The sequence below is a fragment of the Anarhichas minor genome, unplaced genomic scaffold (assembly GCF_050575085.1).
Source record: "Anarhichas minor isolate MPS153535 unplaced genomic scaffold, ASM5057508v1 ptg000004l, whole genome shotgun sequence".
Taxonomy (NCBI): domain Eukaryota; kingdom Metazoa; phylum Chordata; class Actinopteri; order Perciformes; family Anarhichadidae; genus Anarhichas; species Anarhichas minor.
In genome coordinates this window covers 15218005-15240935 of record NW_027466450.1, presented here as the reverse complement: position 1 = coordinate 15240935, position 22931 = coordinate 15218005, and the positions used below count along the sequence as shown (strand labels likewise).

At 45.0% G+C, this 22931-nt stretch overlaps 2 protein-coding genes across 3 annotated transcripts in view; both read right to left on the bottom strand.

The window, feature by feature from the left end:
• Positions 1-2433: 2433 nt before the first annotated feature.
• On the bottom strand, positions 2434-9465 carry etv5a (ETS variant transcription factor 5a). 2 transcript variants are annotated; one of them, XM_076104443.1, is made up of 12 exons: positions 9418-9465; positions 9172-9265; positions 9038-9085; positions 8492-8542; positions 6629-6752; positions 6300-6530; positions 5871-6190; positions 4023-4085; positions 3566-3634; positions 3199-3368; positions 2958-3065; positions 2434-2749 (listed from the first exon to the last, which is right to left on the bottom strand). In XM_076104443.1, exons 1-12 carry the CDS (start codon positions 9463-9465, stop codon positions 2519-2521), a joined length of 1557 nt encoding a protein of 518 aa, XP_075960558.1. In that variant the 3' UTR covers positions 2434-2518. The 2 variants fall into 2 exon arrangements, with proteins under 2 accessions (XP_075960558.1, XP_075960566.1); XM_076104451.1 differs by having other exon boundaries at positions 2964-3065.
• Positions 9466-15719: 6254 nt separating this feature from the next.
• dgkg (diacylglycerol kinase, gamma) overlaps positions 15720-22931 on the bottom strand; it is an 82594-nt gene continuing 75382 nt past the window's right edge. Inside the window, exon 25 of the mRNA XM_076110918.1 lies at positions 15720-22109. Coding sequence (XP_075967033.1) covers positions 22011-22109 — 99 coding nt within the window. The 3' untranslated portion in view covers positions 15720-22010. The remainder of the gene's footprint in view (positions 22110-22931) is intronic.

Below are 22931 nucleotides of genomic sequence, written 5' to 3'. Positions count from 1 at the left end.
TATATTTGGTTAGATGTTAGCCCATTAAAGGAAGGAAACGTGAGAATGTTGATTTTTTTTATTCTACAAAGTCTTTTCCCTCCCTGGTGTTCTCTCGGCTGGCAGACTCCACTTTAACCTCACAGTCATTGTACAGGGACGCACGTATATAAGATATTTTAATATTTATGGATTACTCTGTGCTCTCAGTCAAGTCTTATACTTGCACTCATGAATATTTCCACTCAAATAAGCACATGACGGCTCACTGAAGGTTTTACAGCATCAAACTGTGAATTATTCACTGATGAATCACACTTGAGCACAAGAACATTCTTCTTTTTGTCAGATAATGGATAAAGTGTAACTAATCCATAAATATTAAAATACTCTCTGGTGCCATATGTGTCAACATTGTTGTTTCAAAAACTACACTAAACCTCTGAAACCAAACAGACATGATTGTAAAAACTCAAGAGTTAAGATAACGTTTAAACGTCTTGTACACAGCTTACAGCCACCGCGGGTTAAAAAAGAGAGTAATCATTTACCCAGAAAGGAATCAGGGGGAAGCATGTGACTCAAGAAAAAAAAAAATCAGCCAGGTCAAGCGCAGTGACTGCCAGACCACAACAGCCAGTCAGCTGACCGACTGAGCGCGAGCAGGAGGGGGGGGGGGGGGGGGGAGCAAATTATGAAACACACCAGGACTTCAGGCAGTGAAGCATAAAGGAGCGTTTATTGTACCCAGTACAGATTATCATAAACTCAGCAGTGTAAGAAACACATTGTGAAGGGAGGGGAACTGAAGCCTATACAAGTGCAGACGATCCCTGCTGCTCGGAGTGGATCCCATGATATAATGTGTGTCGTCACTGTGGCCTTTGGTGGAACTTCGGCCTTTAAAAACACACAAACACACTCTCTCTCTCTCTCTCACACACACACACACACACACTTTACAGGCAAGGTAATATCATCTTCTCATCCATTCTCCAACCTTAAAGAAACAGTCTGCAGTAGTAGCATCATAAGGATTGTTTTTTTTTAAAAAGGTACATGTCTATTAGAGCCTAAACTAAACAGCTTATACATTAAAATCAAAACAAATGCAGCCTTATAGCAAAAATATATACTTTATATACGTTTGTCTTCGCCCCCACCCCCTCCCCATTCAGAAACATAGATAATAAACAGAACAAAATTAAATTAAAAAAATGCAGAGAATATCACAAATATCTTCTTTGTCCAAAGACAGTTAAAGCGATATGTTAGTGGACACACAGTCTTGACTGATTACACCATGCAAAGAGAAGCAGAAGTCTCCTGTTGACGACGTGTGACCCGGCAGAGAGGCGTCCAGAAGTAGGTCACCCTTCTTTATTTAGTTTATTTTTTACTTGCATGCAACATCCCGATGCTCCGGCCATACTGGTGCATCAGAGGAACTAGTACACGGCCAAGAAAACATCAAGCACCCAGACTGAAATACAAAATAAAATGAAGAGCAACGGGACCATTTATCATAGATGACTTCTGCTCTTAATGAATTAACGCCTCTGGGAGAATATGTACTTGGTGTATGCGTCCCTTTTGGAGTGGAGGAGATGGAGTGCTAATCATCTCTGAACTTTTGAGAACCCAGCAGTGATGAGCAGTCATGAGAGGAGTCGCACTGTATCGACTGTGGGCGTCTGAAGGGAGCGGATACAATCTCGTACACACGGGCAGAACGATTAAAGTTTTACACATTTACAAATGAGAGCAGCCCAACCGACGAGCCTGAAATACAGCAACGCCCCAGAAACCTGAGAGCTCTGGGTCTCAAACTAAATGGTAAAACAGCTGGCATTTAAAAAACAAACAGAAAAAAGGTCTATCTACAGAAAACAGATCTGTGGTTTTAGAATATGTTGTGTGTTTGTTTGTCAATCCGTTTTTGCAAATTAAAGCCCTTTCACGGATCTTGTAGTTCAGATGTGGCGACATGAAAATGGGGGGGAACCAAAAAGGCAACTATAGAATAGTGCTGCATTTAGAGTATCTCATTTGATTTTTTTTATTTTTACTCGGTTTGGTTACTTGATTGTTTTTAAGAAAAGCAGATTGTCACAAAATCAGAAATGCAACAACTCTTGCAGTCCCGTGCAAAGAGGGGGCTCTGTCTTTTAAAGATGGCGGCGTGTGGCCTCGCAGCCCCTTTTTGCAGTCCAGTTCACCCTCACGGGTTTCACAACCCTCTCTCTCTCACTCTCTCTCTCTCATACGATGGCGCTGGAGTAGATCTGTCGCAGGCTTTTCCCCTCATTCATTCTTAGCTTGGGAGCTTACAGAGTTTTATGAAGGTTTTCCATTGGAGCCGGAGAGCAAACCACGAAGGAGCGAGAGCGCGAGGCGTTCCTTCCAGGCGGCTCAGCAAGTTCCAGCTCTGGATTTTTAAGAGTGGGCATCGAGAGACTTTTGGGAAGTGTTTGCGTGTGCATGTGTGTCGTGCGTCAGGTACCACCCCCCCCGGCCCCTCCTGCTTTCCCGCTGCTTGTTAGTAGCCGTAGCCGTCTGGGAAGGGCAGGCCTGCCACACACTGCTCCCCGGCGTCCAGCAGGTAGGGGGCCGTTTCCTCGTAGTGGGTGAGGGGCACGGTGTCGTCGTCCACCCCCGGCAGGCTGTCCGGGTCCACCTTCAGGTTGGGCCTCTGGTTGTCGGGGAAAGCCATGGAGAAGAGAGCCTCGGGGTCGCACACAAACTTGTACACGTACCTCTCACCGGCCACCTGAGAGACGAGACGAAAAGACATTTAACTCACATCGTAAAAACATCCCGATACTTCTTGTGCATTCTGATTGCATGCAGGCTAGTATTCACTAATGAGTCCTATGTTGTAATCTAATATCACTATCTCCTTGAGCCCGCTTGCGCCACAAAAGTTGCCGAGGCGAGCGGGCGGACAGAGGGAGAGAAAGGAAAAGGGGTGGACGTGCCTTTACCTTCTGCATGATGCCCTTCTCGTAGTAGTAGCGGAGCGAGCGGCTCAGCTTGTCGTAGTTCATGGCCGGTCTGTTCTTCTGGATGCCCCAGCGACGCGCCACCTGAGGCGAGACACACAAGCACAAAGAATTGCAATAATCTACATCGATAATTGATATTTTTGTAAACTTGTAGTTGAGAGGAGTCGAGGTGGAATGTGAGAAGAGTCCAGCATGTAGACAGTAGGGGACTGACCTCCTCGGGCTCAATGAGTTTGAACTCCATGCCGCGGCCGGTCCACGCTATGAAGTGGCCGTTGGCCGGGTCGTCCAGTAGCGTGACCAGGAACTGCCAGAGCTGCAGGGAGCCCCGGCGCTGGTAGGGAAGGCCGTCCCGATAGACAGAGGGTTCCTGTTTCACTTTGCCTGTGAGCGGGATGAGAAGAGACGGAAGATAAAAGTCAACACTGGACTCCACCGCCACCACAGTGTGGTGAGACATTCCTGCCAGATGGTGACTGTGAAGTGGACTTGCTGTTCATTATGCACCATGAGAAGTCTGGACTGCATGTGAATACAACATCTCGTACTTTTGTGCTAATCTTTTAAGAGTTTCTTCTTACCTTCTAATCTTTCAGGGACCACACAGGTATCGTCAAAGTACAGCTGATGATCTCTGTCGAAGGAGAAGCCTGCAATAAGACAAGAAAAGAATGCAACATGAACGGGATGGAAGTGAAGCAGCAGAATAGAGCGTGGGAAACGGGCTTTTTTGTTCAGACACGATAGGCCAGCATATACAGCCGGGCAGCTTCCCAAGAGCGGAAGCTCGTATTGTGCGGAGCTTCTGCCAGCTGCTGACGTGAGAAATGCGATGTATGTGTGGAGCAGCTACACCCGATTCATTGACCCGCTCCCTTCCCCCCCTTAAGCGGCCGTTTCAATGCTGCTGACCCGTTTGGATTTCGCCAATCGGCAGCTCGATAAGTCGCCGGGTTCTGGGTTTACAAACGATGAACTTCACGAGTGAAACAGTTGAAACATCTGAGACACAAAAAAAAAAAAAAGACAATAACTTACTTTCATGGTTATTTTGGTAGAAGCTCCCCGCTCTCCCAAACGATGACTGACAGTTTGGCACTTCTGTAAACAAAAGAGGACGGGTGTGTAAAATTAGACCAGAGACATCCTCACTGTTCATATCAAATGTGGAACGCATCAAAGTCCACCTCGCAGCTGACAGATATATTTGGACCGCTGCCACTCTGCGCAGATACGCAGCTTTGCTCGATGTTTACAGAGGAGCCGCTCGGTCCAAGCTCCATCAGCGCGTTAAGTCACACTGATAAGTATACAGTACAAGTATAAAGAGGTTAAAACACATGGTGGCTGCTTATGTGGGAAAAAAAACGGTTGTCATGTTGATCTGCAGCTCCAACAGCTGGGCTTAAAAAATGCCCACTCAAACACACACACACACCACTAGGAGTGGACTAAAGCCCGGCTCAGAGAACACAACATCAGCACACAACATCCCCCGCATGTCCACCAAGCCTTTAAACGAGATTAGCACCATGGTTGCTGTATTAAATCTCAATGACAATCGAGTTAGGCCAGTCCTCCCCCTGAGGGGTCAAGGCCTGTCTTCCGTTCGCAGCAGTGTCTCAGCAGCGCGTACCGTCCCCCGTCCCCCCCCATCCATTATTCTGTTTCCTGTCTACTGATAAGGCAACCAGAGATCAATCTTGAGCAAGTGTTTCCTCAAGTCTCTGTCTCCTCTTGTCCTCACTTAAGGAAAAGAGTCTGCAGGAAGTCATAGTTATTGCCAAGTCTTAGAGAAAAGGAACAGGGAACCAAAGAGTTATTCTAGCAGCGCCCTCTGTCAAATGATAATAATGATAATGCATGGATTCAAATCACGGCGATATATCTACACAAATTGCTTCGTCATCATCTGCAGACCGCCAACGCGGAGGCAACAGTATGTCCCACATTGGTAACATGCACTTCTTGCATCCAGCCAGAGATGCTAGGCCTCTGTGACGTAGGTATTTAAAAGGCCATAAGAAGCTAAGAGGATTTGTCATTACATCACTGCCCGAGCCAGCCGGTCACCCACCAGGCAGAAAAGGAATGACAGGACACGAGTGAGCACGAAAAGATAAGAGAAATAAAAAATAAAAATAAAAAAAGTTGCAGAGTTTCAGGAAAAGAGGGATGTTAATGCATCAGAGCGGGGACAACAGCTGGGCGTGTGGGCGTTGGGATCAAACAATGCACCGCCAAGTCGCTCTGGCTTGTTTGGTTTTAAACGGCGCGAGCAAACAGCATCTCCACCATGACTGTTTGATGAGGACCGGCACCATTCGGCCCCGTGTGTACTCGCTAAAACCTCTGAGATGAGAATTTCCAGGCTCTTACGACCGACTTGCTGTGCCGCAGGTCACTAAGTCCTCTGAGGGCTTCTGGCCGAGATCTATTCCAGGTAGGCTCAGTGAAGAGGTTCGCTGCACCTGGCTGGGTGACCCATTTACTTTCTGCCCTTGGAGGCTTAGGCTGAGCTAAAAGACACACTTTGACTTTATTGGCGTGACTCTGGAGGAACGATGCAGATTAGGCTTTGAGGGGTGTGTGTGTGTGTGTGTGTGTGTGTGTGTGTGTAAGAAATGAGCACCTGTGCGCTCAGCTGCATGCTAAAACTCGCAGGCGTGTGTTAGTGCCCAGAACAAACACGGCCACATTCCTCACCCTCTGGCCGCTCTACTTTCACACAGCCCCAGACAATTACTTTCACGCAGCAGAGCTACGGGCTTCCTCACTCTGCAAGCGCAGGGAAACAGATATGCAGAGAGCCCCCCACGGGGACGTCTTGAGAGGTAATGGACTCTCCTCGGCTTATTTCACGAACAGCTACTCGTATCCGCTCACCAGAGTCGAAGCAGAAGTCGCGCGGCTCCGGCTTGATGGCCATGAGGTGGAAAGCAGCCTGTCGCGGAGGGCCCGGGGGACCCATGTTGGGGACGCCCTGCTCCGTGTATCGTGGGTCGATGAGCTCTTGCTTGAAGCCCTGGGGCGGCACAGCTACCAGCGGCTCTGACATCTGGCGGTGGTACGGCGGCCGGCCGTCACGTGGCAGACTGTTGTTGCTGCTGCTGCTGCTGCTGGGAGGCTGAGGCAAGAACTGGGGGTGCCCTTGCCTCTCTGACTGGGGGAAAGGTAGACATGGCTCTGACATCTGCCGCTGGAACCTAAAGGTGGAGGAGAAAGTGTGAGGTTGTGATCAGAAACACTGCTTCGCTACTTAAAAACAGTACGAGGAAAACCCCACGTACACCCAGATTGTGAAGTTGATCTCACCTGTGCTCAGGTGTGAAGTTGTTGGCATCCTGGGGCGCGCAGGGCACGGCGAAGGGGGGGCTGTGGACCGGGAGTACTTGCTGGTTGGGAGAGCCCGCGGTCGGGTTGGAGACGTGGGGGTGAGGCGGGGGTGTGTGCGTTCCTGCCGTGCTGGTGGGGCCGCATGGAGAGACTGGCGTCGAGGGGGGAGTTAATGGCTTGAACCCGGGAGTGGGCTTCCTGTCACAGGCACTGTGGATGAGGAGACGGGGTAACACATAGTCAGAACTTCAGCCGTGGGAGAGATAATCAATATCCAGCGTCGTGCTTGTGACTAGCCGACCACATACCTGTAGCTGTAAAGGCACTTCTCTCCGTAGGGCATGGGACTCCGGTCCTGGCGACAGGGGGAAAACTCTTTGGAGGGAGTCAGCTCTCGTTTGATCTTGGCTGGCAGCGGGCCATGAAACATCACTGGACACAAGGAGACATACGGAGAACACAGTTGAGTGCATTAGATCAACTCCAGATATCGCTCTAATTGAAGCCATAAACAGAAGTGCAGCAGTTATCTTAACCACATTTTGGAACTGATGGATAAATGGACATATGGACAACGTCTGTGTATTCCCTCGACTGACAGAGCCACTTAGCAACCAATTTATCATCCGGCCTAATGACGGCCGACTCCGTGCTCTGAAAAAACAAAAATCCGTCCACCACCGCTGAGCAGCAACTGCACTGCACACACACACCAAAGGCTATCAAACTTCACGTGTGACTCCCATTAGGGCAGGCCAATAACAATACCCATGAATCAGCATGGCTGTAATCTAATGGCGGTGAATGATTTTCTTCTCCCGCGCTGTAACCATTAGACACTGGCTGCAGCTTTCTGCGCATCGGCTGCAGTTTCCGGGGCGCCACATAATAGCCAGGCAGAAACTAGATCCCTTGGCACAGAGGAGCAGGGGGGGGGGGCAAATAAATCACCCAGGCCGCTGATGGACCTAAGCAGAGTTGCAATGGGAAAACCTGACGGCTCGTGACTCGAGAGAAAAGTAAATAAATGAAGAGATTAGGCATCTTTTCTGGATTAACGGACAAGAACTCTACACGCAAACTCCGCCTCCTGCACCATCGGAGCTACAACGTGAGCTCCACGCACCTCCTATGAACTGAGAGAGAGGACGGTCTGCAGCCTGGCAAGAGAAGCAAATGGCAAACTCACTTCTCAGTATCACACACACACACACACACACTCTCTCTGACAGCACAAGGTCAAGGACTACGCCACAGCAGCACCTCACAGTGAGCTGACCGTATACAGTAGAAACCGACCTTGGACCTCTTATAAAAATACATACATGTCAATGCATCGACCTCAATTATATGTTAGAGCACCAGAGGCTAGTGGTCAGTTTACTGTGCCACAAAGTGCCACATCTCTGTGCCACAAAGATTTAACAGGCAGCCCAGGCAACGACACGCAGCCACCACACCCTGTCTCCACCTCCTACGCATCAGACGAATACATAAACTCAGAGAGGCCGAGGGGAGAGGGGGGGGGTACAATGCTCCACTGGTCGTAATTCAAACATATCCTCTCAGCTGCAGAAACGAAACAGGAGGCCGTATGGAGAAGTGTGAGGGACGGGGGCGCAGACAGTTTATTTTTTGGGGGGGGGGGGGGGTGGGGGTTTATGATAGTTCAGCACTGAAACAGGGAGCTCTGAAGCTGCCCCCATCCACTGGAATCTAGCCCACTTCAGCAGCAGGGCCCGAGTGCGGGAAAGTGTGAAATCAGATTAGGGGCTTGGCTCATGTGGTGCCCCATGCCAATCGGCTGATTAAACTCAAAATGGAGGAGAGCGAGAGAGGGAGGATGGGGGAGAGCTGCCTTTTACCAGAGCTGTGTTTTGAAGAACGGTGCTCTTCCTCGGCAGGATGGAGCGAAAAATAAATAAAAGAAGATATAAAAAGAGAGGGGACCTGGACATCTGGTCAGGGACAGTAACTCAAAGCACTTTCCTCAAAGCCAAAAGAAGAAGCCTGTGTGCTGCTGAAGAATAAGACTGAATGTCTGCCCAAATCAGACAAGAACCAGGCCGAGCTAAAACATCCAAACCGTGACCTGGTGTGACTGATAGAATGCTAATAACACACTCACACACACACACATCAGAGAGGAACTATGGAAAACAGGTACTCACAGCTATCCGACTGGAAATCTGGGACAAACTGTTCGTCATCGGGCACCTGGGCTGTGAAGATAGATGTGCAGAATGGAGCACGTGAGAAAAATAGAGCACATAACCATTTTAATCTCTCATGGAAAAGGTGAAACAAGGGGAGAGAAAACGAATCTGCTGGAAACTGGTTTATTGAAAGGCTTAAAAAAAAAAAAAAAAAAAAGTAACAAAGTATTTTGACAGGAAAAAGGAGAGAAAGCGACTTTTAGACAAATATGGGTCTGTCAGCAGTTTATCATGCACAGGACTTTGCTCTGCTAACACAAAAACAACAATATTTCACATTCTCTCCAAGTTAATCTTTAATCGTATAACTTGAAAACACTTTAGAAAATAAAGAACTTAAAGGAGAAGAGATGCGTCTTAAGCGGAACATCATTTTGCATAAAAGCAAATAACAATCCCACTGAAATGATTTTTGCAGTGTTTAATAGATGAAGGGCTTTCTATGCCAAGAGGCAGAGCAGCAGAAAACAGTGGCAAAGATGTACAAACAATACGATTTACCTTCTGCAATCCAGATCTCTTGCAGCTGACTGAGGTCTTGGAAGAGATCTGAAAGTGAAGAAATAGAAAGACATTGAGTGTTGGTCGCCACCACTTATCACTGAAAGATCACCGGTCACGTCCAGCAGCGTTACCTTCCGTGTCCTGGGCCAGTTCTGTGTCCACAAACTTCCTTTTCCTGTCGATCAGAGGCCTGCTGTGTGACGGTTCCTCCACGTGAGACTTGTGCTGTAGGGAGGGAGAAGAAGAAGAAGAAACGTCAACAGGAGACGTCACAAGTGTTTTAGGAATGTACAGTGATCTATGGCGACCGCAAGGAGGTCCATCCATAGCATAGAGGCGTGGGGTGGACAGTGTGAGGATGGGATGTGTCCACTTACACTGGGTGGGACCATAAATGGGACCTGCTGGTCATAGAATCCGTCCATGTTATCTCTGTGATTTGGGGGGTGGTGGGGGGGGGGGAGGCTCCGATATTGGGGGGGAGGGGGAGGTGTTCGCTTTAAAGCGACAGCGCACGGGGTCACGTTGTGGGTCACTGGAAAAAAAACACAAGATTGGAAACAAGTCAATAAAACTGTGAGGACATGTGGGCACATTTATTTTGTTTCCCCCACTTGTCTGGGTCAAAGCGATTGGGATTCACTTCATTTTTTTTGGAGGCCATACTGGGTGTTATTATCCCCCTGCGTCCAAATCAGACACTGTAACAAGGCCACCATCTTGTTATTTAACCAACAAACTCTTTAAACCGAGCCATGCAGCGTGCTGGGAACTGCAGCACAATGTAAACACAAGTCATTATGGAGCACGCTTCTATAAGCCAGGCTCACTGGCCATCTGTAGGGCACTACTCTCCACTATAGTCAGCAAAAAGGAGCCTAAAAACAGCGTCCCACTCTTTACAGTGTGTCTAATGGTCTGTGTAGAAAGTCTTAGAGCTGACCAGCGTCTTCTAGAGGCTCGGACCTGCTGCTATGAAGTCAGACACACTCCTGTAACAAATAAAGTTCCCTTTAATGTGACAACAAGAAAGGGCTAAGCCGCTGCCCTCTATTCTCACATCTCCCACAGCAGAGTGATGTGAGTCACTCCTCCATCTCCAGTTAATGGATGACGAATGCAGAACGCTGCAGGGCAATCATTACGTGCGTACCAAGCACTTATTACATTACTACTAACTGTACACGCGGATGGTTACAAAGCACATCAATCAAGAGCAAGAAGGGAGTTGGTAATATATTCTTTTCTATGTGGTTAAAATAATAAAACAGTAAAGCATGTAGCTGCATAATTGAAGACTTTACATGCATTTGAGAAAAAGTTTACCACCACAGTGGTTGTTTTGAAAAAAAAAAAAGTAAACAGACAAACTTGTTTACTGAGTAATTCACACCAACTTTCATCAGTGAGCAAACTCATCAAAATCAGCTGATTTTCGGCCGAAGTTCTGCGTGTCAGCGGTGGCTTGGAGGGAGGGGGCGGTCGGTGGTGCCCCCCCCCCCCCCCACCACCACCACCCTCTACTCCTCCTCCCCGCCCTTCCCCCACCCATCCCTCCCTTGTTTTTCTCAATGAAGTGAAACTTGACCCGTGTGGAAACACAGAGGAGAAGAAAAAAAATAAAAATCTCGTCCATTCACAAAAATAAAATTCACAAACAGTCTCCTGACCGCACTGACTAAAGCTAAAGCCACTATGCACGCAGATAAACGCAAATATCTTTAATATCTTTAAATAAGATGACGCTCGTTTGCGTGGTCTAAAAGAGCGTTAGAACATCTAGCCATAACAGCGCTGCATGAAAGCAAGTTTTTTTACAGAAATAAATATTGCACCTTACCTTGTATGTGTGTATATACGTCCTCTATATCGAAAGATTACGGTAATAATATCCACAAATACCCCAAAAACAACGTGTCGACAGCGGTGTAGTCGTGTGCGCACTGATACACTGTATCTGTGCAACTGCCCTCTTCGACTCACAAAACTTGACTGAGCTCTCGGTTAATGGCCCGGTCGGTTTTTTCCCCCTGGGCTCGAGCGGCAACGGCAGAGACGCGCGCTGATTGGCGGAGCGACGCTGTCAGTTAACGCAAGCAGCCAATGGCGTCTCGGGGGCTGATTAATCATGCATGAGGATCCGGTTTGGCCAATCACAGCGCAGCAGAAGCCTATATTTATGAATGGCTTGATTTCATTCACATTTTTTTCACCCTTCAGTGCCGTGACAGAGTTTGTTAAAGGGCCAGCTGCGGGGAAATACACGAAAGATCGACACAGAGCTGTACAGTGGGCTGCTGGGGCAAACGTCAGTGTCACGTTGACTTTCCCTGGACTCTAAAATTACATTATTACACTGTGAGAACAAATTGGATTTAAACTGTGCCACTGGCATTGAAACACTGCATAATTAAGAACAAAGTTAAAGTTCGTTTTAGCAGCATAGTAATGTAACCGATTTGTGTTTCGGGAGAGTGATATGCAAAATAACGAAGAAGGGAAAAGTATTTCAAGTAAATGATAGATATTAATATGATCATAGAAATTACAGAAGTTAAATACCTAAAATCTTATCTAGCACCTGCATCTAAAATATCAATTATCAAGCATTACTGGTATTCTTTAAATGCTTACATTTTAGTTGTTTGTTCTCTTTCTTTTAATATTTAAGTATTATGTAAATAACAATAATTAACTTCCATCAGCAATTATATTTGCACACAATCTGATCAGGTTTATTTAGGAGACATATTTACTGAAGAGGAAAAGAGGTGACGATGAGGTTAGTTAATCTGTTCATCACCTTGGTTCAGAGCAAGAAGTCTTTAGACAAGCATTGGTCCAATCAGGACATAATAAATACATTTATTGACCAAGAGGATAATGATTCACTTTGATAAAAGTCTTTATTTCCTTTTTATTATTTGGATTTTTCACACTGTATTAATTAATTTAAATGTGTATTCACTGCATGCATTTTATTTTACAACATCAAGGTCTAAATCTTTGTGGGGAAATCGCAAATCCTCCTTTTTGGAGGGCCAGAAGTACACACAATTATTTATATTGAGTCTAAAAATAGTGGAATCAGCATATAAAATGATCTCCCAACATGTGTTACATTTAAAATGTGTGTAATTTAAGTTAATACTCAGAGCATGACCTCTTCAAGACCTATCACCACCTCTTTGGTCCATAATAAAGTATCCCCTTTCCGCTTCAAACGGTCAATTTAAGACCTACTACTGACGAGGCTCACAGTAAAGCAACATGGCCACTATGTTGTTCACCTCATCAAACAATGTTGGCGATCTGTAAAACTAAAACGACGGTTCTTCAATTGTAATAATTTTCCTTTACCTCCCAAAGTTAAAGTTTTAAAATAGCAAACCCAAAAAGTTTCCAAGTTGACCGAAAAAAAAGACATCATGACTTTGCGATGCTCACACATATGTGTGTGTGTGTGCGTGTGTATGTGTGTGTGTGTGTGTGTGTGTGTGTGTGTGTGTGAAGGAACGGCTGTTGGAGCTCCAAAGGTTAGAGGTCATGAATAAATAACCTTTGTAATTATCACCTCGAGTCACCAAATTAGGAATCCCTTCATATAAACTCTGCCACTGCGCACACAGATACCAGCAGCTGGTACGAAAAACCATAATCCCCGGCAAATCCCTGCAGCCGTGACGTGGATGTTGTGAGCCTGCTGCGGAGAAAAGACAAACACACATGTAGTTGTGACATCGGTCGTACAGAGCTATCTTTGTTGGTCGTCCCACAGGTCGAGGGCCAAAGGCAAACGGCTCGTCTTTCAGGATATAAACTCCACTTGGAGATGTAAAGGCGCTGAAAAAATGTGGAGGTGAAAGAGGGCTTAAAAATATCCCCTGTCAAATTCAATCGCACATGTGCGTGAAGCATTAAATAGCAGAGGACATATCTCAAAAAGCAGCAGCCTGCAGGTCCACCGTATACGGCTGCACCTCTGCGTTGGGGCGGATGTGGTGGGTGGTCACTTGGAGGCGTGTGGAGAGTGAGCACATTGTGTTGCTGCTCTTACTCTTTCCTTAAATAAATGTGCCATATGCAAAGGGTGACATGCTGCTTGTGTACATACCTCTCTCTCTCTCCCTCTCTCTCTCTCTGGATGAGTGTGGGCGTTTGTGAAGGAAGGGCAAGATTTAAAGCACTAATCTTACTTGTTCCCTAGAAGACTACACTACTTGTAGGTTAGTGTGACACTGGCATTACAAGCCAGGTCAGCGGTGCTGCCAGTGGACGCAATGTGAGCTAATCCCGCTCCTGAGAAACCTTCACTCAACCAGGTGATGACGCCACAAAAACCCAAAGCCTGGAACGGCTCAACCAGGATCCTTCGTGTTCGTGTGCGCGGCGCTCTTTACTGGGCCGACAATCGGACACAGATTTGAGGTTCAAAGTAAATTTTTGACCTCGGAAACGTTCAGGGTGTAGTTCCCCCGAGTTCCTTTTTAAAAAGTTCAAAGTATTTTGTTGATACGAGTGACAGCAGAACAACTACAAGGCCCGTGTAGTGAATCTCAATTTGAACATCTAATATTGAATTTGTATTCATGCAATATGGTCATAAAACTCCTACTAAACAAACCTTGTGGTTAGACTGTTTTCTACTGTTTTCGTTAATCTACAATACACAAACTAAACATGTAAATATGAACACGGAGCCTTTTTTTCTTTAAAGAATTGAAACTCTTTTATATTCGTAGTCCTTAGTCCATCAGTGAGCCCGACCTTTAGTCCCATCACAGCCGAAAATACCCGCCGCTGCGATGAAGCTCAAGTGGGTGAGAGCATTGTAATCAAGAGTCCTGGCAGTCTGTCCTAGCTTGTCTGTCAAAATGCACATTTCCAAAAGAGTTAAAATGGGGGAAGTAGTGCCTCTGGGCGCAGGATGCTCTCTCACTGAGGGACAAGATGTGACTTGCCTGCTATTAATAGCACTTTGGGAGATAATTCCTGCCTTGTTATCTTAGCAGCCGTACTCAAGAAGCCTCGCCAAAGGCAGGCTCTCTTCTGAGGCTCCGAGTTGTATAACCACGCTTTCTTTTATTATCTCTCCCTCTTGTCTCTCTCTCCCATTCTCAATTCAATGCTTCCATCTTCTTTTGACATTTTTCTCTTTTCATCTTTCGTTCTCTCGCTGTGCTTTTACTGGCGTCTGTAAGAAGCTACCGGGCGGCAGATCAGAGGGCCAAAAGGGCAAACAGATAACGAGGAGCTACAAAACCTTCAATTTGTTCTTTTGGAATTAAGGGATTTCTCTGACTGTTTCCTCTTGAACTCAACGAGACAAAACACACCTGAAACCACGCTAGCAGCTCTGTGAGCTAAATGCTAACCATGACAATGCTTGTATTTTGGTGTTTAGCTGCTCCGATGTTTGCCGGCGCCATTTAGTGTAGTGTGCTAGCATGCTACCATTCTTTACTTAGTGTGTTAGTACAGCTGAAAAGTATCATTCATTTTGCAGGTTTTTGGTCATAAACCAAAGTATTGGACACATTTTAAGTTGATAATGTCGCTAGAGGAAAAGTTCATTCATCCTGCGGCAAAAACTACTGAGCTAATATCTTAAATATTTATAGTAAGAGGAGTAAAAAGCAATGAGGACACAAACAACAGTACAGCTACAAATTATTCTAGAGTTTATTCTATTTTTAATAGAGGGCTTTCAATATTGTTATTTTTAACAATAACAGGTAACTTTTTTAGGCATTTTTCAATCTGGAAGCTATTTTCCCACGGTTTTATGTCTCAGTGACTAATGGAAAGAATGTGATTAACAATGTGATCGCTCGGGGAACTCCTCACCATCAATGCACTGACAGGCTCAGAGTGTTATTATAAGTGTCTGACGACATCATGAAAAGAACCCGACAGAGCCTTTCTTTACCCTTTGCGTTCCGTTTGTTGTTGCGTCACGTGACTTGTTGCCACAAGAAAATGATGAAAACATGAGTCAGAGTTGGAGAGTTTGTCGTGTTAGAGCACAGAAAGCGTAGCTTAGTGTTATCTAAAAGATTTCCAAAGTCATGCTGAATATTTAGCTGATTTCCAGAACGAGACTTCTCAAAGTGAGACACGCAATAACAAACAGACTGGATCAAGTGAAAGGTAAAAAACAAAGGTGATATTTCTCTGTAGGATTCTTTCCACAATGTTGTCAGACACTTATAATAACAATCTGAGCCTGTCAGTGGCAGAAACGAGCACTTTTAGTGGACGTACATTGACGGTGCTGCTGCTTTTGTTTCACAGGATTGCGTTACCTGATATAGTTAGATGTTGTTTTGGTTGACCTGAACTCTGGAGAGTTCCTTCTTCAAACCATTATCTCATCGTTTGTTCATTCTCATCACAGATCTCCTCTCAGTCTCCATCGGACTGTTTAATGTCATCAGTGACTCACGGTTGTTGTTGGATGTATTTGTCTTTAAATGATTCATGAAGATAAATAAATCAGGTTCCTGTCTTTATCAGGCACCATGCAACACATTCGGATGAACTCACCAGTGAGTAAATATATGTTTGTAAAAGCAGAAGTACTGTATGGGGTTCAAAGGCCAAATCCAAGCACCTTAAGTAGAAAAGAGTGTCATTTGATTATGTGAATTTAGACGAAAAGAAAACGCGACAACATTCATTTTCTATCACCTCTGTTTATTTGGTAAAATGTTTCGTCCATGAAAATGCCAACAAACAGTGAGGGAGACGTACTGTACACACAGACAAGGGGCAGACTGCAGAGGCTGGATATATTGATTTTTCAACCCCTTTCATCTAATCAGGTCCTGGACTACGCAGGGGGGGGGGGGGGGGGGGGCGGTCTGTCCTTGACCCTCTGTGGGCTGAAAGTCCCCCACCACCACACTGACCCCCGAGGGGGAACAGAAGGCTCACATCACAGACGTAGAATTCATAAATTTGATAACTTGATTAAATGTCATCTTGGTTACACACAGGAGGTTGTTTTTATTTCTACTCTGTAATAATCCCCTAATGCTGTGTGATGACGTTGCTATCATGATATGTAATATGGGATCTGTGATCCGCTCTGTAAACTCTATTTCTACGATCTGATGATTTAATGTACATGTAGAGCAACAACACGCTGCAGGGGCTGTGCTGTATCTGTGCTGTATCTGTGCTTCTGATGTCACTCAGTGCCGCTAATCTGTCCCAGGACGAGATCTGGATCACACTAGTTAGGACTGTAGAGCCATTTCTGCCTCGGAGGGGGGGGGGGGGGGGCTCTGATAGTTCCACACAGGGGAAGCAGATGAAAACACATGACTGTGACTCGGTTGACGAATAAAAGTGCTGCTAATTAATAGTGTCCATCAGGGGGCGACTCCTCTGGTTGTATAGAAGTCTATGAGAAAATGACTCTACTTCTCTCTTGATTTATTACCTCAGTAAATATTGTAAACATGAGTTTATGGTCTCAATCTCGGGTTTCAAGTCTTCTTCAATACAGCATGATGTTCATTTAATAGATTATGGTCCATTTAGAGTCAAACAGACCATAAAGCAGGGGATGCTTTAGGGCGGGGCTTACTGTGATTGACAGGTGGCTACCGCTAACAGAGCCGTGTACGACGTCTGTACGTTACTTCTCTTCAGTCTAAATATGTTCCCTCTGTTGTCCCTAAAGGTTGCAGATTGATTGATTGATGGATGTCATATTATTGGTTGAAATATGTTGGTAATGGCTTCAGTAAGCACACTTCATATTTTGTTTTACAGACAGAAAAGATAATTCGATTTTATCGTTAGGTGCACAGTATGACCGGGATGTGATCTAAAAGGGTTTTAAGTTTCATCTCGACTTGAAGATAATTGTTTGGCTGCAGAATCGTCGGTTAAACATGCTGTGAATCAACACTATGACATTATATCCATTGAACTTGGGTTTAATTATGACGACTTAAACTTCCCACTGCTTCCAGTCTTTATGCTAAGCTAAGCTAATTGCCTCCCAGCTTCAGGTCTGTGTACGCACTGACATGACAGCGGTATCTTTTAATTAATTAATTAGTTAAAATATTTCCCAGAATGTCAAACTATTCATTTAAGGGAGAAATCTACCAGAAATGTATTAAATCTGGTGTATGTGTGGCATTCCTGGTTATTTTTTCTTGAGTAGCTTTTCTTTTCTTCTAATGAATAATATGACTGATGAGATATTTCCAGTGTGACTACAATATTCGTCATTTGACAGAGACAGAATCATCACTGTGAGGCAGGTCTCCTGAGTCATCACTTTGAGCTTTAAGAGTCATACAAGGAGAAACCAGAGATGCAGGGAAACCAACTTTTCTACCAACAGCAGCTTGAGTCGACTAGAGAGTCATGTGCTTTGTAAAAGGTTTTCTTTTCATCTTCAACAGGAAACCTGCCCGGTAACTAAGCATAGAGCCGGTGGCTGAAAGTGACAAGCTTGCTGTCCCTTTACTGAGAGTTGCCAAACATCTTTCACAAAACCAAACCAAAAATCTCAAACGGAAGAAAAAGTTAACCAGTGTGATAAACTTGCTGGACTTTTCTTTACCGTTCACTGAACCTGGTGAACAATATCGGCCTTTTGAATGTTTTGACATCTGGTCAGTTATCAAATATCCAAAATCCAAAATGTAGTAAAATACAACAAAGGATAAGGCTGGTAATATTCTATATTTTTATTATTGCGAACAAATCCCATGAAAGCACCAAAACCAACAAGTATTGCACGTGTAGCAAAGCCTTAAACAGATTAATCTTTACTACTTTTTGTCCAATGAGCTATAAAAACATGAGTGAGCCACAGCGTTGCACTGGGTGACATGTCGCTGCTTTTCAATAAACAGCGGTGCTGTAGTTTTTGAGTCAATCCCACTTACACCTTTCTGCAGCCGCATGTGTATCAATCCGCCGCGGAAAGATAGTCCCCAACAAATTTACCCTTTACTCCAATTTTAACCATTTTTGCGAAAAATCTGCAGTGCCCATCTGTTTAAAGACATCACAGAGCCGTAACAAAATAAATAAATATATGTGACCTATTTATTTTCTTTTTAGATTTAAGTATTCAGAACAAACGGGCTAGTAGTGAGTGCCACAGACAGGGTAACACATTGTTGGCTTTTGTCTCGTTTCATGGGTTTTGTCGCTTTATCTTAAAAGAGAACTTGCTTCAGGAAACTCAGCCTGCAGATAAAGATGGACACAGATATCATCCCTCCCTGTTTGATAATATAGGTCAACTCAGTTGCAGCAAATCATACCATTACTATGATGGTAACTAACCTCTGCTGCTAACTGAAGGTTATGACACAGAAATCACTACCCTGGGTTGCCAAATATTGACAGAATAGTCTGCGATGTGCTCGTCTAAATGCGATGGGCCAGCTGTTGACAGTCATTTCTAGGGCAATGTGTTGCAACAAATAATCATCCTTTCTTTGCGATTGAATGATTTACTTTTCATCCCGTGTGAGCACTGTGCAGAGCTGTGAGCACAGAGCGGATCCATTTATTTGTTAAGGCAATTGATTACTTGAAAGGACAGGAATAGACATGGATTGTGACACGTATCGGAAATTTGTTCGTGTCGCTGCCCTTTGATTCCACAGTAAATCACAAATGGATGTTGTAATGGTGGAAACTTCATCTGGGAATTCTACTTTCGGTTCTTTTTAATGTAACCAGACGGCTTCTCCCGCACCTTTTCTTGCACATGATTCTAAATCTAAACGTGCTGCTGTCAAAAAAAATGAAATAAAAAAATAAAACCACAACAAATAAATATATCAGATAAATGGAATTTTTAAGCAAAGAAATAAGTTTGAATAGTCTGATCCACACTCTCCTCTTTGTTCACTCTCCTTTTGTTTCAGCCGGCATGCGGTGATGTAAGTCAACCTCAGCTAAAATATTATAAACAAATATATACACTTGGCAATATAGCTGTCTAAAACAATTCTCTCAATAAATGTAAAGTTACTGTAAACATGCACTCTTTTCCCACCGAGTTCCCTCGGCACCCAGGCTCCGTTGGGCACAACTACAAATCAAGGAGAAAATGATGTGCTGTACTTCTTGTCTTGTGGCGTTCCCACACTGCTGCAATGCCAGTTATGTCCAATGGCTTTTAATTGGTGTATATTCAAACATAAACCACTGAGATGGATGACAGTGACACATGGCTAACCTGAACTAGTTGATGATTGGAGGAACCCAAACTCACACCTGAGTGGGGGTGAATATCTACAGCGTATGAGGACACATCCTGTCTGTTTTCATGGGGCCTGGGTGCAAGAGTAATGACTCAGTGCATTTTAAAGGGAAATAGGGTATAAAGGCTTCAAAAGCCCGACCCTACAGTGGAGCTCAGTTTGTACCATCAGAACATCCCAGCAGTCTCCCTCCGCCCTCCGCCCTGCACTCTTTAACACTTACATCTCAGCAGGGTGCAAGGCAGTTTCCCACTCACGTCTAACTCACATCACGTATGGATCGTTCGAGTTTTAACATTCACATTATCTTTGAGAATCTCGTCAGTAATTTTCTCGAGCATTAAAAGTTCATCCTTGACTTTATGGTAAACTGTGTGTGATGAAATATTCTCATTACCCACAACCTTTTTCTGAGGTAATTTTGATTTTTTTGTAATTTTGCTTTGTTGCTCCCGTGTCTTCTACAAGCAAGGAAGAAGCCAAGCCGGGGAGAGAAGATGATGCAACACTCAACCGAAACCTCAAACAATGGGAATTAGACAAAGTGGAAAAACTGCCTTCAGAGAGCGACTGCAGCAACTCTGTACGGCGAAGAATACTGATCTGAACTCCTCTAAGCTAAGATTTCCACATTAATAACAATGATATATTAAAACACATTTGTGTGTACAGTATTTGTGAGTTACTCTGCTACTTTCCAGATATACACATATACTCTTTCAGCACACACTACTATACGTAATTTGCCATATTGTGGGGACAGTAATATGGATACATTCTTTATAAACACTGAACTATAAGCTCTCTGGCCAACAGCTTCTGACTGTCATATCTGTCTTCCATCAAACACAATCACATCTTTATTTGGTGTAGATAAATCAATGCATTAAAGCAGTAGGGGCAGGCTCTGGGATTTGCACTCTGACAGCACAGTTGAGATTGTGAGTTGATGTTTGACACAGTAATTAGGCGTAGGGTTTCACTGGAGGATAGACCCTCCCTGAAATAGAGGGATAAATTTAGTTCCCTGTCAATGCTCTGGTAAATAAAAACCCCGTGGGCCCTGCTGTTATACCCTTGAGCGGACTTATTTCAATCCTTGACCCACTAAAATCGTCCTATGGCATACGGTACACAGGAGCTGTTGGATGGTAGTGTCAATCCTCGGTTGTGCTGCCAAATGGATGCGTACACGGACAGGTGCGGACATCTCGGACACACAGTAGTTCTGTTCGCCTGGGAGACGCACTCCACACATGCTCACAACAGTCACAACAAATTGCCGATACGAGGTCGTCCATCAACACGTACACCCTCTGATGACGGAATTAGTTTCTTAAACTTACTACAAGGAACTTTCATTCTGTGTTAATTCTGGCGGCCCCTGTGGACAAAAGCAGAAGCGCTTCCATGAGCACCCACCGCTTTGTGTCGAAAAGATGCAGCTGCCGGACCTCCTTTTACTGCAGCAGGGGTCTGACAGTATGCCCCCCCGCGCAGTCCTGGTTCTTGTACTCCCGTGCCTCCCTTCCCTCCAGCGGACCCAGCAGTACGGCCTTGGCCAGCAGCGAGGTGTTGACGTTGCCTCCCGCCATCCCAGTGTTGAGCGAAGCCGGATTTAGGTCTGGTCGCTGGAGTCTGAGCTGAAGACATTTCTGGTGAACCTGCATGCTGTAGAACATTTTGTCTGATGTTGTGAGGATTTGGACCTGATGGCAGGCATCAAGAATAACGATGTAGAAAGGGCCAGTCCTCTGGCTGATGGTCTCGTTTGCTTATGTAGGTCATATAGGGGCATCAGTATTACACCGAGTCTGTCTATTACACCGTTAAAAGTTCCTTGTAGTAACTTAAAGAAAGCTCCACTCTCTACCTAGACTCAATTCATACAGTGATGACTGTGCACAGTTGGACAGGAACTTCCTCTGCCTGAAGTCTACCGCCAGATCATCGACACGGTTTGTAAATATGATTTGAAGGATCTGTTTTTGTAGGCCAGTGATGCTAAGGGGCCAAAAAAAATCCCTGCATGTTTCAAACCATTCCAGGCCACTGTTACGCCCCACTGCCGTCAACCCACAAACAAAACAAGTCAATAATGGATGAGGCTTTTCCTCAACCGTGCTGTCAGTCTGTGGGGAGGCCCCCGGAGCTTGTGCTCTTACAAGCAACCGCTGTTTCATTATTCATACAGGTGTTTTCACGAAGAGGCGGATCTTACTCTCTATTTATTCACCGGCCTTGTAAACAACCACGATTACTGCCACACCGCTCTCTCTTTTTTTTTCTTTACCTCCTTCTCTTTCTCACTGTAGTGTGTTGAGAGATCTTTCGTTCTCATAGGACTACCCGCCCTCTTTAACCTTCCTTCCCCTCACGATCGCTTTCTGTACTTTGTTCAAGGGCTGCTATGGAATCCCGGCAGCCATAGTTGAGTTTGGGCAGTGCGCTACTTGCACATCGCTGAGTTTTTCGGGCAGGTTTTGGGGCAGAGTGGGCTGAGAGACTTGGCTTTTGAAACTTTAAATCCATGGCTGAGACGGAGGTTTGGGGACGAGACTAGAGGACGACGGTTACACAGGAATAGGTCGGTACTGTTTACTGAGAGTCTTTTCATTTTGGGCGCCATCACTGCAGGTTCCTTTGGGGAAAAAACAGTGGGTGGCATGTATATATGTGTGTACTGTGTCTGTGTCTGTCTTTGCGTGCATGCACGTGTCCTAGTCGCGGCTCCGGTTACGTCTCTTGAAGAAAAAGAACGGTGTCTTCTGAGGCGGACCCAGTAAAATGGGGACCTGGTTCATGTGTGTGATCCTGATCTGTAAGAATCAGACAGAGAAGGACAAAGTGAGGATACAAGGTTTGTGCAGCAAAGTGTTCTCAATCTCTTATTTTGACAAATTCACCAAGTTGAAAGTCATCACTTCCTGGCCCTTCACAACACACTGTTATAAAATCACTCACTCAACCTTGAAAATTACCTACAGAACAGAACAAAAAGTGTTCTATCTTCCGCCTCCATGAAGGCCAACTATGACTCAATGAAAAGTGGTTGAAAATGGCGTGAGGAAGAATAGATAATAGTTTATTTCCTCCTTTTCTATGAAGAGTAAAGTCGGACTGTGATATTTGATGGCATGATTGTGTTGGAGGTTGAGGCTGGGGGTGTGCAGAGGAGGAAGATGAACAAAAGATCAAGGACGTGAGCCAAGACGAGACAAAAGCTGAATGACACTCATCTTGGTCCGGCCTACAGCTGTCATGGATAAGAAGCTGGGATGCTTTATGCCGCATTGGTATGTCGCTGGACAACATGACTCGCTCATTTCTTTTCAGTTTTCCAGGCTACAAGCGAGCCGAGTAGATTCTACAACGTGGAGTTAAAATACTGCAGACCTCTGATTGGTCAGAGAGATGTCAGCTCACAAAACTACACTGCCCAATTGACGTTTGGTTGCCGATGAAAGGATTCAAGAATCTCGTCAACACCGAAGGGGTACTATCAACAAAACAAAACTGAAAACCGTGCAATCACGCAGTGGAAATGAAACATTGCAAAATAGTAGAAATGTGTGTCTCTGGGAGAAAATACCTATACATATGGGACCTCTTGGGACTAAAGGGGTCTTTGAATTTGATGA